At 34.7% G+C, this 16,239-nt stretch overlaps 6 protein-coding genes and 1 pseudogene across 9 annotated transcripts; 5 read left to right on the plus strand and 2 right to left on the minus strand.

Moving 5' to 3' along the window:
- The first annotated feature begins 67 nt into the window (after positions 1-67).
- LOC104729314 (uncharacterized) lies at positions 68-3,496 on the plus strand. 2 transcript variants are annotated; one of them, XM_010448252.3, is made up of 9 exons: positions 68-259; positions 365-578; positions 831-1,408; positions 1,518-1,590; positions 1,677-1,754; positions 1,873-1,936; positions 2,016-2,103; positions 2,196-2,280; positions 2,387-3,496. In XM_010448252.3, exons 2-9 carry the CDS (start codon positions 450-452, stop codon positions 2,471-2,473), a joined length of 1,182 nt encoding a protein of 393 aa, XP_010446554.2. In that variant the 5' UTR covers positions 68-259; positions 365-449; the 3' UTR covers positions 2,474-3,496. The 2 variants fall into 2 exon arrangements, with proteins under 2 accessions (XP_010446554.2, XP_010446553.2); XM_010448251.3 differs by having other exon boundaries at positions 114-301.
- Positions 2,735-5,531, plus strand: LOC104729316 (ras-related protein RABH1c). Its single transcript, XM_010448255.2, has 6 exons — positions 2,735-4,170; positions 4,449-4,519; positions 4,630-4,718; positions 4,800-4,914; positions 5,005-5,095; positions 5,184-5,531. Exons 1-6 carry the CDS (start codon positions 4,054-4,056, stop codon positions 5,334-5,336), a joined length of 636 nt encoding a protein of 211 aa, XP_010446557.1. The 5' UTR covers positions 2,735-4,053; the 3' UTR covers positions 5,337-5,531.
- Positions 2,776-3,496, plus strand: LOC104729315 (uncharacterized). Its single transcript, XM_010448253.3, has one exon. The coding sequence runs from the start codon at positions 2,776-2,778 to the stop codon at positions 3,331-3,333; it is 558 nt and encodes a 185-aa protein (XP_010446555.1). The 3' UTR covers positions 3,334-3,496.
- Positions 5,532-5,876: 345 nt separating the features above from the next.
- LOC104729317 (uncharacterized) lies at positions 5,877-8,317 on the minus strand. Of its 2 annotated transcripts, none has more exons than XM_010448256.3 (7): positions 7,745-8,317; positions 7,201-7,315; positions 7,040-7,110; positions 6,500-6,793; positions 6,357-6,399; positions 6,165-6,273; positions 5,877-6,072 (listed from the first exon to the last, which is right to left on the minus strand). In XM_010448256.3, the coding sequence occupies exons 1-7, from the start codon at positions 7,763-7,765 to the stop codon at positions 5,988-5,990; spliced, it is 738 nt and encodes a 245-aa protein (XP_010446558.1). In that variant the 5' UTR covers positions 7,766-8,317; the 3' UTR covers positions 5,877-5,987. The 2 variants fall into 2 exon arrangements, with proteins under 2 accessions (XP_010446558.1, XP_087333940.1); XM_087477814.1 differs by having other exon boundaries at positions 6,500-6,724; positions 7,745-8,092.
- Positions 8,318-9,333: 1,016 nt separating this feature from the next.
- Positions 9,334-11,975, minus strand: LOC104729318 (ubiquitin carboxyl-terminal hydrolase 3). Its single transcript, XM_010448258.3, has 6 exons — positions 11,583-11,975; positions 11,186-11,302; positions 10,789-10,887; positions 10,467-10,667; positions 10,181-10,362; positions 9,334-9,986 (listed from the first exon to the last, which is right to left on the minus strand). The coding sequence occupies exons 1-6, from the start codon at positions 11,697-11,699 to the stop codon at positions 9,584-9,586; spliced, it is 1,119 nt and encodes a 372-aa protein (XP_010446560.1). The 5' UTR covers positions 11,700-11,975; the 3' UTR covers positions 9,334-9,583.
- Positions 11,976-12,893: 918 nt separating this feature from the next.
- LOC109128149 (defensin-like protein 75) lies at positions 12,894-13,444 on the plus strand (annotated as a pseudogene). The gene is made up of 2 exons (XR_015575238.1): positions 12,894-13,022; positions 13,181-13,444. The product of XR_015575238.1 is annotated as a defensin-like protein 75 (transcript).
- A 2,170-nt stretch (positions 13,445-15,614) lies between these two features.
- On the plus strand, positions 15,615-16,087 carry LOC109128171 (defensin-like protein 75). The gene is made up of 2 exons (XM_019233998.2): positions 15,615-15,725; positions 15,903-16,087. Exons 1-2 carry the CDS (start codon positions 15,659-15,661, stop codon positions 16,085-16,087), a joined length of 252 nt encoding a protein of 83 aa, XP_019089543.1. The 5' UTR covers positions 15,615-15,658.
- The last annotated feature ends 152 nt before the right edge of the window (positions 16,088-16,239 follow it).

A 16,239-nucleotide genomic window follows, 5' to 3' on the forward strand; every position in this document is an offset into this window, starting at 1 on the left:
TATATATAGTGTTAAACCAACGAACTAAAAAGCTTTGAAGACTACTTTTCTCGTAAGGCTCGCCGTCACCTTTCTCTCACCGAATATGTTTGGTCGTCTTTTCTATTTTAGTTAAGCTGTCTCAAAAAACGTTTCATATCCAAAACCAAAACCCTTGTCCCTTAACCAATTCAGCTCTGAAGAAAGAAAGAAAATTAAAAGGTAGCTAATCGGATAAGATCAGACCAAAGACTAAAGAAGAGAGAGAGACAGAGAGATGGTATGATGATCTTTCCAAAGTTTTCTAAGAATGGCGTATTAGGTAAACGATCACAGCTTAATTAACAGATTGGTGGGAGAAAGCTGACTCAATTTTGTGGTGTAGATTGGTCAGAATCTGCAAGTTTTGAATTTTGGACTAAAAATAGGATTCAGTTAAAAAGGAGAGGACGCACGACACAAGAAAAAAAATGGGGAAACACCACAAATCATCATCTTTCAGAAGCAAAGCAGTGCACTTTGTCACCGATCTCACCGCTGGTCTTCTTCTTAATCCCATCTCTGATAAACCCCCCTCCTCTGCTTCTCCCCCTCTTCCGGTACCAATCTTAAAGTTTTCATCTTTTTCTCTTTTTGTTTGTGTTGACCCAACCATCAATCCGACGATTATTCAGTCTTGTTCTTTATTGCCATTTAGAGTCTTATCTTCTGGGTCAAAGCGTTAATGCATAGTTGTTTGAAGATTGTACTACTATTTTGATAGATTGAGCGCTTCTAGGTTGGACTATAAATTTGTGTGATCATATTTAATGAGCTCAGGTTAGTTTTCTCATTTTTCTTTTCTTAATTAGGGTGAGGAAGATGAGTCTAACAAGAGAAATCAACTAGAGTCTATCACTGAGGAGCAGCCTAAGAAGGATTTGGTAGACGAGCCAGATACTTCTTCTTTCTCTGCATTCCTTGGTTCACTGTTATCTTCGGACCCCAAAGACAAAAAGAAGGATCAGGATCAAGACGAGGAATCAGAAGAAGAAGAAGATTCTGAGGCAGGAACAAGTGATACATCATCATCTTCGGTGAATCATATTGGAAAAATGAAGGAGGCTGCTACTAGTGGTGGTGCAAAGAAGAGCTTGTTGTCTAAGTATAAACAGCATTTGAAGAATTTTTATCAGGCTGTTAAGTTTCCGGGGGCTAAGGAACGAAAGGTAAATTCTGATGTGATACCAGACGATGAAGAGACTGAATATGATGGGTTGGAGATGAAGCCGATGCAGAATAATAATGTCAAAGAGGAAGCAAAGATAGTGCAAGTAATTCTACCTGATGTTTCAGAGCCCTCTTTGCTTTTATCGGACCAGTCAAGACGTTCCTTATATACTTCACTTCCTGCGCTTGTTCAAGGGAGGAAATGGATATTGCTTTACAGGTGAGAGGACTCATTCACTTCATTTGGAGCTGATTTATAAATATTAAGAATGGGTTATATTTCATATATTCTATGGCTGTGTGTGATAATTTTTGTTGCAATTTTCTAGTACATGGAGGCATGGTATATCACTGTCTACACTGTACAGGAAAAGCCTCCTCTGGCCTGGTCTCAGTTTACTGGTATATGAAATTCAGTTTCTAATTCAAAACATTGGTAAAAGTGTGAATTTTTTTATGGAGCTCTGTGGAAATCGCCTCTGTTTCAGGTTGTCGGAGACAGAAAAGGTTCGGTTTTTGGTGGTCTTGTCGAAGCACCTTTGATTCCAACTGATAAAAAGTATCAGGTGTGGTGCTAAAGATCCAATTTTTATATTGATTCCATCTATCAAGCTTTCTTTCTTTTTCACTATAAATTCACATTCTTCTTTGTGTTGGTTTTTTTGTTGTTGTTGTTGTTGTCAGGGAACCAATAGTACATTTGTTTTCACAAATAAGTCAGGACAACCCACAATATACCGTCCCACAGGTATTTATTATGCATTGCTTATTAGATACATAGAACTACTTGGAGTTGTTTCCATTATTCACTTGTAACTTTGGTACAGGCGCAAATCGGTTCTACACTTTATGCTCCAAGGAATTTCTAGCTTTGGGAGGTGGTGGACGGTTTGCTCTCTATCTAGACAGTGAGCTGTAAGATTTTCCCTACCAGAACTCTTACCATTGCAACGAACAACAAACCATATTTCCTCAAATCCAATTTGATTCATTGTGTTGTTATATAGGCTAAGCGGATCAAGTGCTTACTCAGAGACGTATGGGAACTCTTGTCTCGCAAACTCTCAGGACTTTGATGTGAAAGAAGTGGAGGTACAGTTAACTTTACCCTAAAGTGGAAAAAAAGATTCATTTTCTATATTGATTCAGCCCTTTAACTGAAACAAAGAAACACACCATTGATATTGATACTTTGCAGCTATGGGGATTTGTATATGGCTCAAAGTATGATGAGATTCTAGCTCTCAGCAAAACAACGGAGCCTGGTATCTGCAGGTGGTCTTGACCCTGATGAAGAAGATTCGCTATTTGTAAAAATGTGTAGTAAAAGTGATGATGAATGTTGTTGTCCTTCTTTACCTTGTAACTGGCTTAAAAGATCATCAATATCTCTCTCTTATAAGCAGGACTCAGTTGTAATGAGGATTTTGTGTGACTCTAAAAAATAACAAAATTAAAACTACTCATTCGGCCCATTGAAGACCCATTCAAGGCCCATTAAAGCAAATGTGAGTGAGAGAAGAGTGATTTGAGTGGGGAAGAAGAAGAAACCCTCAGTTTCATTTTCTCAGACCTAAGAAAAAAAAAATGGGGAGTAGATTGGGAGGAAGAGTGGTTCATTTCGCGAATCTTCCGATAAAGCTTATGATGCCAGCGAAGCTAACGATCATACACGAGTTCGCGTTAAAAACGATCCCATCGGCGACGAAGATCGAGATCAAACGAGTTCTTGAATCACTCTACGGATTCGATGTGGAGAAAGTGAACACGCTGAACATGGACGGGAAGAAGAAGAAACGCGGAGGTTTGCTGATAGCGAAAGCTGATTACAAGAAGGCTTACGTCACTCTCCGTAGCCCTTTGTCGATTTCTAGGGATTTGTTTCCGGTGAAGTACATTGAGGAAGATAGGAAGAGTAAAGTGAAAGGATCTAGCTTTGTTGAGGAGGAAGATGATAAGAAGAGTCATTGGCTTGATCGGAAGGAGAAGAGAGAGATCGGTGGTTATGGTAATAATGGTAAAGGTAAAGGTCGTCGTGGTGGTGGCGGTGAAAGGGCTAATTCTCCGACGAGGGCTGGTGGTGTTGCGGCGGCGGCGGGTACGGCTAAGTTTCCATGGAGCAATATGAGATTTGTTGGTAAGTAGGGTTTTTTTTTTGTTTCTTTAATGAGAAAATTTAATAATCCCAATTTTAGGGTTTATGAATTGGGGGGTTTTGTGTTTCTGAATTTGGATTGTTGGTTTTGTTTTAAGTTGGGGGGTTTGAGGTTTATGGAACGAATACAAATATATAAGCCTTATGATGCTACTTGCTGATCGATTCAAGCTTTTATTGTGTTTTGCTCTGCTGATGGACTTTTGGGTGTGTGTATGATTCAAATGTTTCATCAATCACATTAACAGATAGCCAAAACGTGTTCTGATAAATTGTAATAATTGTGGACTCTCTCCCTTGGTCATTTTTGCCAATCTCCGATCATCCAAAATCAAGTAGTAGTAGTAGGTTGGTGTTAGTAACTTCAAATTTGATCATATCTAGAAATTTTAGAAAACATATCTTTTGTTTCTTTAGAACACGAATGAATATTAACAAAAGCGTATTAGAGATATACACAAACCGCACGTCAGGGTCAGGCGAGTAATATTCACACGCTTGTTTATATATAAGTCCCCGCAGAGATCGTTGAATATATATTTTGCCAAGGCTTTGTGTGCGACCGAGTCTTCTTCTTGGTCGTCGTGCTCTCCTTCTCTTTCTTTTTCTTTTTCTTCTTCTTGGAGACCTCCTCTTAAGCATAGAGAAGAAACTCTCAATCTTTCGGATCTTTCTTTCTTCTGAACGAACGAGAGAGAGAGAGAGAGAACATGGCGGCTGTCTCACCTTTGGCCAAGTTTAAGTTGGTGTTCTTAGGTGATCAATCTGTCGGAAAAACCAGCATCATCACTCGTTTCATGTATGACAAATTCGACACCATTTACCAGGTTTGTCCTTCATTCGATAATCTTTACCCGTGGTTAGGTTTGTAATTTCTCATCTCTAGTTAATTCGTCAATTCTCCGACATCAACTTTAATCTGTTTTGTTGTTGTTGTTGTTGTTGTTGTGTTCTTTAATTAATTATCTCCTTACTTAAGGTTATTATGATCACAATAGACTCATCCATGCTATGGACTCTGCTTTGGGTGTAATCTATTGTTGTTACTTAACGTGTTGATTAGTCATTTAAGACTTTTAATTGTGCTCTCTCTCTATATCTGCAGCCTACCATTGGGATCGATTTCCTTTCGAAAACAATGTACCTCGAAGATCGAACAGTTCGTTTGCAGCTTTGGTGAGAGAACTAAGAAACTGCTTCTTCTTTTTTTTCTTTAAACTTAACCTATAAGATAGTGTTAAGTGCTTCAATTGATAACACAAATGGGGTTTTGTTGATTACTACAGGGATACAGCTGGACAAGAAAGATTCAGGAGTCTTATCCCAAGTTACATCAGAGATTCTTCTGTTGCCATTGTTGTATATGATGTTGCCAGTGAGTCCTGCTTCTTTTCTGTCCTTGATTCTTTGGTTCCCCATTTTGTGTCTTATGAGTTCAAGTACTTGTGTCTGATAGATAGGAAAACGTTTCTGAATACCTCGAAATGGATAGAGGATGTACACAGAGAAAGAGGTCAAGGCGATGTTATTATTGTTCTTGTTGGAAACAAAACTGATCTTGTTGATAAAAGGTATAAAAATAAGCAGAATCAGCTTCGATTCTATACGGTTATATAGTTATCTTTGTCTTATATGTGTCATTCATGATATTATGAAAACAGGCAAGTATCAATCAGTGAAGGGGAAGATAAGGCTAAAGAGTATGGACTGATGTTCATCGAGACCAGCGCAAAAGAAAATTTCAACATCAAGGTATAGAGCAACTTATATTAGGGACGTGAGTGTTTTTTTCTGGTTGTCTGATTTCTCTCACAAACACGAATGATTATTACTTTCGCAGGCTTTGTTTCGGAAGATTGCTGCAGCTTTACCTGGGGTGGACTCATATTCATCAGCGACAAAAGCAGAGGACATGGTTGACGTGAATCTAAGGACCACTTCAAGTTCATCACAAGGTGAGCAAGAAGGAGGAGGAGGAGGCTGTTCTTGTTGATTCAACATCATACTCCATTAAAGAAATTTGTGAAGCAAACAGAAGGGATCAAGATAGTTTTGTGATTTTCATCTTATCAGACATTAACAGACACAGAGTATAAAAACATTAAAGAGAAAAAGGATTAAGTGTGATGATAGTATCACGGAAGTAAACCTTCTTCAACTATTTTTTATAAGTGAATCTTTTGCCTTATTCTGCAATTGATCAGTATAGACAGCCAATCAAAACTTGTAACACAATACGAAAAGTTTTGTGTGCCTTTCATCTCTTAGACGTTACCATTAACATATTATTTGTTGATTATTTGCATACAGTTATCTGTTAATTATTTTACTTGGTTCGTTTGAAGATTTAATAACTATTGCACATGATCTCTGACGGATCACAAGAACCTGCTGTTATTCTGGTATAAATTGTATACTTACTTATTACGACGATCACGATGCCTACGACACTGTTGATTCTTCTCTTGTTTTTACTTTTTTAACCTCTCGTTTAGTTACACGTTAATCAGGCCTTAAGCATTTGCAAGTGATATGCACAGAGAAATGTTATTATCGACATTATGAAACTTGGAACAAAAGACGAGTTTTAGAAAAGAGAGATTCAAAACAGAGACGACCCCTTGGTCAAAAGAGATGTTACAGTTTACATGTGATTGAAGCTGTTGTTGTCTCCGTTTTGCTTCACTCTCAATGTCAAGTAGATCAATATCAATGTTCCCACACTTGATCTGCAATTTAAGAACATTTAAAGTTAATAGTGAAATGCTTCATCAAAGGTAATAAACGTATACGCATTAAGTAAGTAGAGGTATATACTTACAAGATTGAGAATAGAATGACGATTTTTCTTGAATCAAATGAAGCGGCACGCTTGTATCTTCTCCACCTGTTCGTTGGTGCATCATGGCATCGCTCAGAGATAGCTTTATCTGCAACAGAACATTCTCAAGTGCGTAAACACAACAACCATAATCTTAATTTATGCAACTTCAATGAAATGTTGTTATCTTACCAGTGCTCAAGCTTGCTTGTCTCTGTAATACCTTTTGCATATGCTGTGAAAAATATCATAATAACCACATAAGAGTCAGACATTTGGATATCATCTTCACGATATAGACCCAAGCAAAGTAGGTACAAATAGGAAGAACTTACTACACTCTCAGATTTCATACTTCCAACAATTTCGTCATGGGATGTCACTGTATCACCGCCATTCCCTTTCTCGACGTTAATGTCCACAACGCATGATTGGTAAGAATCTGTGCCTCCCAGTAGCACATTGATGCGGTTCTGCGTTTTCTGACAGTTGAGCTGAGCATCGATCAACATCTGATTTTTAGATGGAAGCAGAGCCTTGACGAAGCTCAGGAGAGTAAACTGCGAGGTACATTGCGGGATTGTACTTCCTTCATCAGGTAAAACAGAGATAGTACACACATCTTGGACCTAAACAAAAATGGCAAGAGTCTAGAGGACTTAGCACACCTTATCATAGAACACCCACAATGCTACTACTTCTTGAACATCTATTTAGTTCTCAGATGTACCAATGATCTACTGATTAACATATCAACCCTCGTTCAAATGCAACCAAATACAATGATCATGATCTACTCTAAAGAAAATCATAGTTTCAGAGCAAGAGTCAATACAATTTAAGGACTTGTTACCTAAAAAAAAAAGAGAACTCACCAATGGAGTATCGATGCAAGGGTCTTGTTTCAAAGGGAAAGCAGCCTCCTTGACAAGAAGTGGGAAAACATCTGCAATACCAAAAACATAAAACAGAATTTTACTCATTAGAAAGCTTCGAGAAACTATCATGATACAGCGTAATCTTATAAACAATTTACCAATGGGAATATGTTTGCCACCATCACTGAAACTCGACTTAGGTGGCTTGAAGCTTGGATACTTGACAGGTAGTGGCGCATTCCCATCTGCAACAGTTACGAATTGCTGCTTCCCCTGTAGATATTATTCACTTATTCAGATCACACCATGGAAAGCTAGAACAAAGACGTTGACCAAAAAACCATCAAAAGATAGCAAAACAGTAACAGTGTAACAACAACAACTTGGATTAAGAGCTCGACATAATTTGTGAAACGTAAGAGAGACTTCTCTTAATTTGATGATTTCACTAATTCTCTTCACCTAAGTAAGTAACGACTACACTAAAACAGTTGCAACAAGATTAGTCTTTCTCTCATGATCCATCCTAAGAGGAAGATAATGGCCACAAACAGACACATCCAGAATCGAATCTGAAGAGCCGTATAAGTCTTATCTTCTTTACAATATTCCAAATCGAAGATTCGATTTCAAAAAACAAACAAAAACCAAATCGATAGGAGGAAGAATCAAAACAAAGTAGAAGGAGTAATCTAAACTAACCTCATCGAAGAAATCACCCATCGCAGATAGAGAGAGAATGGTGAACCGACGGAGGGAAATTAGAACCGATGCTTCAAAATGAAGGTGAGCCAAGGGGAAGAAGACGAAGCTTGAAGAGACTTTGTAAAGTGTAACAAATGCATGTAGAGAGAGAGTGTTTTTTTTTTTTGTTGTTGTAACGGAAGCTTCTGAGTAACGAACGGATTCAGAGAGAGAGAGAGAGAGATTGAAGAGGAAGACGCTCTTTCTCAGGGCCCGGCGCGATTCGCCTGTGAAATGGCTTTTCTTCAATCCATCTCTGATTGCGACACCCTATTCAGCAGCAGAGAGAGGATAACGACAAATCCTAATTCTTCGCCCTTTCCTTTTTCACTTTATATTCCCAAATTACCCTTTTACTTTTTCTTTTCTTTTCTTTCTTCTTTTATCCTCTCCTTCTGGATCTTGTTATTGTTTTGTTTATTCATTAAACTTGGATTAGTACTACTTAAGAGATTTCATAATCACCACCACCATATGGATGGGATCATCAACAACATAATGACATTTACTGACAAATAAATGCATGTCTGTACTCTGTACTCTCTTTTCTTTTTCTCTTCTGTTGTTTGATGCTACTACTACTAGTCTACTACTATCAGTCATAATTACAATTTACTATTTATGAGCTGTCTACTACCTTTTTGTTAGTTATGCTCTAAAAAATCATTTCTTCTTTTTTTCTTACTACTGTCTATAGTACTATATGATAAATTGGTATACCCAACCATATATATAAAATCCACCCATGCACTTCTTCTTCTTCTTTTTTCTTGCTGAAACTCAAAATATCATATGCATTTAATTCCCCTTTCCATTGCCAGGCTTTAAATAAATTATTTTACTCTTGTTATTATTAAGTGAGTAAAATTATATATTTATCTGTTTTTGTAATTTATTTGTGGTTTAAAAGAAATATGTCATAGGTTTGGGAGAGGTAGTATTCTTAATCACTTGTTGAATCAGAAAAATGAAAACATTTATGTTTTGAGAAAAAAAGCACATAGCTCACGGGTGATCCAAGCCTTTTCTGTCTGTATCTTCTTCGTCAACTTCTTCTCCCGTGAACTTTCTTTTCTGTTTTCTTTTGTCTCTCTCTTTTTCTTGTTGGAATATTTTTATTTACTTGTTTGTTTGTTTATGTAGCTTTATTATTCTCACGACAAAAGTGATTATAGCCGGGACCTAATTTCTTTATCAGCCCAATTTTTCTTAATGGGCCGTATATAAAACTATCAACATGTTTGTTTATATAGCCTTTTCTCACGACAAAAGTGATTATCGCCGCCGGGTCCTAAATATCTTTATCAGCCCAATTTTTCTTAATGGGCCGTATTTTAAAAGTTATCTAACATATTCCATCGTACTCATATATAGTACTAACAACATTTTGGTATTCTGTTTTATGGTGAATTCAAAGACGACATTAATACAAAACTTTAGACAACTTTGAGACCATAAAAAAGAAGTAACCAATGTAAATTCAACAGTATTGTAAACCTTCTTCCTTGCTTCTTTCTTTGACTGAAAAAGATGTAAAAGACAAGGAGTTATTTGCCATAAACTGTACATGGCCTTTCAAAGTATACATATTTCAGTTAAAACTTTTCCAATTTTTAAACTCACCAAGTAAGTATCTTTGGGAGAGAGAAGACAGAAAGAAATCCAAAAAAACAAAAAAGAAAAAGTTACTGTCAATTGAGTTGACATTTTTAAGACAAGCATATACCATTTTACTAATAGTTAAGGAAAGAAAAACGAAGAAAGCCCCTTTTTGTTTGCTGCTTTCTCAGCTTTTTTTTACTTGGTCGGTCCAAGGCTCTCATAGAACAAGATGTAACCATGATCAGTATTGCTCGAATACTCCTGAGACGATCCAAAGAATGTTTGAACAGCTGATTCTTCAATCATCTCAACATTCTCATCATCAAAGAATAGCCAATGGTTATGGCTTTTCACAAGGCTCACGTAATGACCATGGTTTGGTCCACTTCCGACATGAACCACCACTGCAAACAGAGAGTACTCCACATCTGCATAGGGTTCCACCGTGTTGCTCAGCTTTAGCTCCAGAGGGAAGACGACTCGATATGAGAGCTTCTTGTAGCGGCCTAGCTGTTCGATGTATTTGAATCGTTTTAGATGGATGACTAAGATGTGTGGCGGCTTCTTGATCTTCATCCTCTTTTGTGCTTCTTGTAAGCTGTTATATAAAACATAAAAGAATCGGGATTTGGTCAGCGCTAAGAAATTGCCCTTGCACGTAATAAATCATACAGAGCAGCCATTGAAAGGAAAACGGGAGCTCAAAGACTAATAATATGTAGTTGCAGCAATTAAAGCAAAGCTAAAGAACTATGAAAAGCAATGGGGTGAGACTAAGAACCAACATCTTACCTGCAGCATTTGTCACAGAAGAATTTGTCTTCAGCGTGAAGAGTCTCTGTGGAGCTGAAGTTTTTCAAACAGCTAGTTATCGAACTGTTCTGTTCGATATCAAGGCTAAGGTCTAGGAATGTTTCGTCTCTTGCTGTCACTGTTTCACATCGCAGACACCTTGTCTCGTTGGTAAGTATGCCCTGTGTACATTATCCGGAATAATTTATATATTAAGCCAAAAATGTACTACACAGTCAAACCTTAGAAGGAAACATGATGAGCCTTGTCATTGAAAATAACTGACCTGGAAAATATTGTGCACCCAAGTGACAATAGGCTCTTTGTGCACAACACCATTAGCCGCCTGAGGAACTTTCAGTCCATTTGCAATCTTTTCGGGAGATGATGATGATGAGGTTTCATGTTCGGGTTTTGTCGCTTTTGCCTCTTTCTCCAGTATGTCAACAACTTCATTCAGCAAATAATTCAGGAATTCATGTGCATCCTACATAAGAGTAAAATGGCGAGTTCAATCAAATATGCAATGGCCAGTTCAAATTGCTTTTCTCACATGTAGAGTAACAAAAAAAATGCTAGAAAAGATGAAAAAAAATTGCAAAGATCACCTGGTGCATATAACTCCGGAACAGTTCATTCTGTTTCTTCAACCTCTGTACAAATCGCTTAGGCGCAATAACACCAGTTTTCTTCTTCTGGGAACTTATCTACAGAAAGAATTACAATGATTAAACTTAAGATAACACTTTCGTTTCCTGCATAAAATGAATAGGCACAGGACAATGAAATAGATGATGATTGACAGGATATGACATTACTAAGCCCTACATCAAGCACTTCTTAGATTAACGAAACGAAGATACCTAACAAAAGACACAGTATCGAGTTCCTGTTATCCCATACGACATTTTTTACTTGTGTGCCTTTTTAATAAGTGACTAAGGTGAGAATCAAGATGGTCATTTGAGTTAAGACCATTTGAAGTTATGTATATAAATAAAATACCTGAGAAAATAAGTCTGCAAGGCAGGTCATAAGATTCTCTTCAGCATCGGCGACGCTTTTATTACTGGTATAGTATTCGAGCAATTGTTCACGAAAGGGAACACAGAAATAAAGAGCCTGCACATAAGGGATAGAGAGGAGATTCATCACATCAAGGATTCTAGTAGCCTTTCTCCAGTCCAGAGAACTCATTCATATACATAGCAAACACACAAAACAAAACAATAGAGAGAGGATACACAATTGCAAATTACACACGAGTACACTTATATAACAAAGCTCTAGTAAATGTTCTCACTACACACCCTAATTTGAACCTTTTGAAACCAATTGGGAAAACCAAAAGGTCAAACCATGATACGATTATCTAAAATCGGGGGTACAAGTATGTGTGTACCTGCAAAACGCTGTTGCAGTAGCAAGTATTGCCGAAATTCTCGAATCCGAAGTAGCGTTCACCTTCGGGGAACTGGTCGCCGAGAGCTTTCTCGAGTTTGGAGCCCGCGGCGCCCATTAACCCTAAAACTAGCTTCCGTATCACCGTTTTTTCTGATCCCTTAGACTCGTCCGATTCTCTCTCTCTCTCTCTCTCAAAGCCCCCACGGAGTATTATTCTCTCTTTTACGCTTATTAGCCTCTCTCTCTCTCTGCGATTGTCCGATTCGATTCGATCCGATAATTTCAGATTTCTTCTCTCTTTAGTGCGAAGAGAAGAGGATCGACGACGATAAATATTTAATTTTATTCTCTTTTTTATTTTTTAAAAAATTAATAAAAAAAGCGAAGCAACGAAGGAAGATGTAAAAAAAGAAGAAAAAAAGAGTTTGATGTCAAATATTGCATATTACTCCTCCAAATTTGTAATCTTTTACGAAAAATGAACTCCAATTTCTAAAGTATTAGTAGTAGGACTGGGTAAAATCGTCGAATCGAATCAAAATTCTCGAATCCGACCGAACCAAACCTGTATAATATATAACCCAGTATGTGAAACCGAACCAAACTAACTCCAATTCAGTTAAAAAGCTAATATATTTCTAATATGTATTTGAAATATTTATTTAGAAATTGTGTATGAAAAACGTACAATATTAACTAAAAACCAGTTGTTGTAAAAATAAATAAATAACTAAAATCCAGAATCCGTTAATGGTTTGCTCTGTTTTGTATTTTGGTCATGGTGTTGTCGTTGGTGTTCTATGTATTTGGATTATCCTTCTTGTTTTTTAATCAAATTTGCGTTAAACAAAAAAAAAAAAACTAAAAACCAGTTAGCTATTGTTGTTTATAAATATGCCTTAACTAATTATACTTCAACAAAAAAAACTTTTAAACAATATTTCATTTTTTTTTTCAGTTTTAACTTATATAATCAAGTTATTATGTTGACCAAGACATGTTTGAATATTTTGTAATATATTTCCTTATAGATAGTCAAAGTCTTATATCAATATTAGCATTTTAAAACAAATTTGCTATATGCTCAAATAAAATTTACATATATATTCATCTTTCCCATCTTAGATTTAGGTTCCTACTAATTCAGTAGTGATAAAATTTTAGTCAAATGTGTAAGAGATCGTTTACAGTCAAATATTTCAAAAAGAATTTCAAAATTGGCATTTTTGATATTCTTTCTTTATTTATTTAGGAATTTATGTCACCAATCAAACTATAAAGACCTATTATATCTCAACACAATCCATCAACTTCAAGACATTAGAAAATACTTACAACACATTACCATACAAATAATACTCCAAAAAAAAAATGGCCAAGATCATGTCTTTAGCAGTTGTTGGTACCATCGCAATAATTTTGTTGTTGGTCATTGCAGGTTAATCAAGCATTCTCAATTTCTCATTATCAATATTTTCAATTATTTGAAATGTTTTCTTAGCTATGTTAAAGCTTATCTCTAATTGTTTTACAATACTTTTTTCTCGTAGTACACATTATATTTTATTTATTTCTAATTAGATTTTTTTTTTCCAGAACAAGCAAACGCAATCAGCATTGACGCTGATTGTTATGGGCCGTGCACTAACAATTGCCAACAACTTTGCATATCAAAAGGTTATACAGGTTGGACTTGTGCAGCTTTTAGAACTGGGTCAGGTTGTTGCTGCAAACCAAGAAAGAAACAAATCTTTAAATAAGCTACTCAATTGAACAACTAAACTGTTTTTAGTATCATCTATTAATTTGTATGATCACTAAATAAGAATTTCAAATACAAAAAGAATAATCTAAAGAAAATGAATAATCTTTTTTTTTTTTCACTTAATATGGTGTATGTTATGTTTATTATTCGAAGTAACAAAAAGTAAACAAAAAAAAAAACTATCTTGTATTAGATGAATTTTTTGATTTACAAAATAATTACAACAAACCAAAACCATATATTTTTTTCTTTCTGATTTTGATTATACACATACACTTGATTTTGGGTTATCCTGTAATTTATAGATAACCTGAGGTCACTGTCAGCACACTTGACATCATGAAGGATAAAATTGCAATATCACTGTTTTTATCATACTATCTCATTGGAATGATCAAACGGTGACGTTTAGGTTTATCCTTGATCTTAGCTTCGATTTGTAAAAACGCTGTCACAATTGGCGTAAAACGGTTATGGAAGACGACGATCCCGAAGACCTAGATCCGGCATTGCAGAAGAAGCACCATGACATGCTTGAATGCCTCTCTGCTCGTCACCAAGCTCGTAAATCCGATTCACCTGATACTTCCTCCTCCTCCTCCACTCTCGAATCGACTACCTCGTTTCTCGCCAAAACTTGACGATTTTGATTCGATTCGATTCGAAAGGATCACCAGAAAAAATTTTGTATCATCGATTTTGTGTTATGTCTTTTTAGTTTTACTTATTTAAAATTTTATTTACAACATTAACCTCTCAAAAATTTATAAAAAGATTTTCAAAAATAGTATCACGACATATTTTATTTCTTAAATTTATATTAACATTTTTAAGTATTTGGTGTTTTACCCTTGAAATTATATGTATTTAAAACTTATTTACAAATTTAATCCCTAAAAACTTTCCAAAAATAACATCATTTCAGATTTTGTTTCCTAAATATTTGACATTTCATTCCAACCAAAAATAAAAAACAGCAATCAATATTATATAGAGACATAAACTTTGATATATTTTCCATTTTATTTTCCAAACCTGTGAGTTTTGATTCTTAACGTAAGAAGAACTTCGATTCCTAATTATTTAAATATTATAATATATATATATATATATATATTTAATAAAATTTAAACTATTATGAATATGTAAAATTAAAAAAAAATTATATAATGTGATTATCAAAAGGACATGTTGGAATTATTAAATATGTGCTAACACGGTTTAAATCCTCATTTTATTATTTGCCAACACTATAAATATTATAATATCTGACATATAAAATCAATTTGTTTTACCTAAAATTGTGTAAAATAATTAATTCATTAGGAAAAATGTGATTTAATTATATCATATACATGACTTATTATGTATTTAGATCCTTTATTTTTTTGTTATAATAATTAAAAATCGAAATAGAATCTCAAACACTAAACAAAACAAACTAAATATAATAAACAAATGTTCAATAGTATATTACAGGTTAAAAAATTAATATAAACATTTAGTCGTACAAACGGCCGAAAAATTAGGTTATTTCTCTATTTATAAAACATCATATATTTAAAATTATATGCACGCGGTGTACCGCGGGTTAAAATCTAGTCTTTTGTAAAAAAATAATAACTATTATTATTACTGACCAATAAAATGATGACATGTCGGGTGTCTTTAGAGTGTCTTCTATTATGTCTCGGCAGAAACACAATTCTCATTGAGGTTGGACATCTTTTACTGTTTAAGTGTTTATTTATTACATTTAATTTTAAGACTTCCATCAAATTTGTCCGATGGAGATGGTCTTAATATTTTCCTAAACAGTAAGATTATGTTAGTTTTGGAAATTATTTTGATTTGAGATGTATTATAGAGGATCTTTAGGGATTTCATTTGATTGAGTCCGATTTTGTTAGTTTTGGAATGAGTTAGTTTTGGATGTGAAATATTTGTTGATTTGGGTTTTTAGTTTAATGATTGATGATTGATATTTATTCGATTCTAAGAATGGTTAGTTTCTAAAAACTGTATTGATGATTGATATTTAATGATTAATGATTGATATTTATTCGATTCTAAGAATGATTTAGTTTCCTACAAGGTGATAAATTTTAAATCAAATGTGTAAGAAATCATTTACAGTCAAATATTTCAAAATTTGCATTTTTAAAATTCTTTCTTTATGTACTTAGGAATTTATGTCACCAAAAAAAACTATATAAAGACCTATTTTATCTCAACAAAATCCATCAACCTCAAGACATTAGAAAATATTTACAACACCTTATCATACAAACAATAATCCAAAAAAAAATATGGCCAAGAACATATCTTTAGCAGTTGTTGGTACCATCGCAATAATTTTGTTGTTGGTCATTGCAGGTTAATTAAGCATTCTCATTATCAATATTTTCAAACTCTTATTATCAATATTCTCAATTATTTGAAATGCTTTCTTAGCTATGTTAAAGCTTATTTCTAACTATTTTACTATATTTTTTTTTTCTTGTCCTACATATTGTATTTTATTTATTTCTAACTAGATTTTTTTAAATGTAGAACAAGCAAACGCATTCACCGTTGACGCTGATTGTTTTGGACCGTGCACTAACAATTGCCAACAGCTTTGCATATCAAAAGGTTATACAGATTGGACTTGTGGTTCTTTTAGAACTGGGACGAGTTGTTGCTGCAAACCAAGAAAGAAACAAATCTTTAAACAAGCTACTAGATTGAACAACTAAACTGTTTTTAGTATCGTATATTAGTTTGTATGATCACTAAATAAGAATTTCAAATACAAAAAGAATATTCCAAAGAAAATGAATTATCTTTTTTTTCTTTTCACTGAATTATGGTGCATGTTATGTTTATTATTCTAAGTAACTAAAGCAAA

This window comes from Camelina sativa, chromosome 12 (assembly GCF_030686135.1).
Source record: "Camelina sativa cultivar CO46 ecotype springtype chromosome 12, ASM3068613v1".
Taxonomy (NCBI): Eukaryota; Viridiplantae; Streptophyta; class Magnoliopsida; order Brassicales; family Brassicaceae; genus Camelina; species Camelina sativa.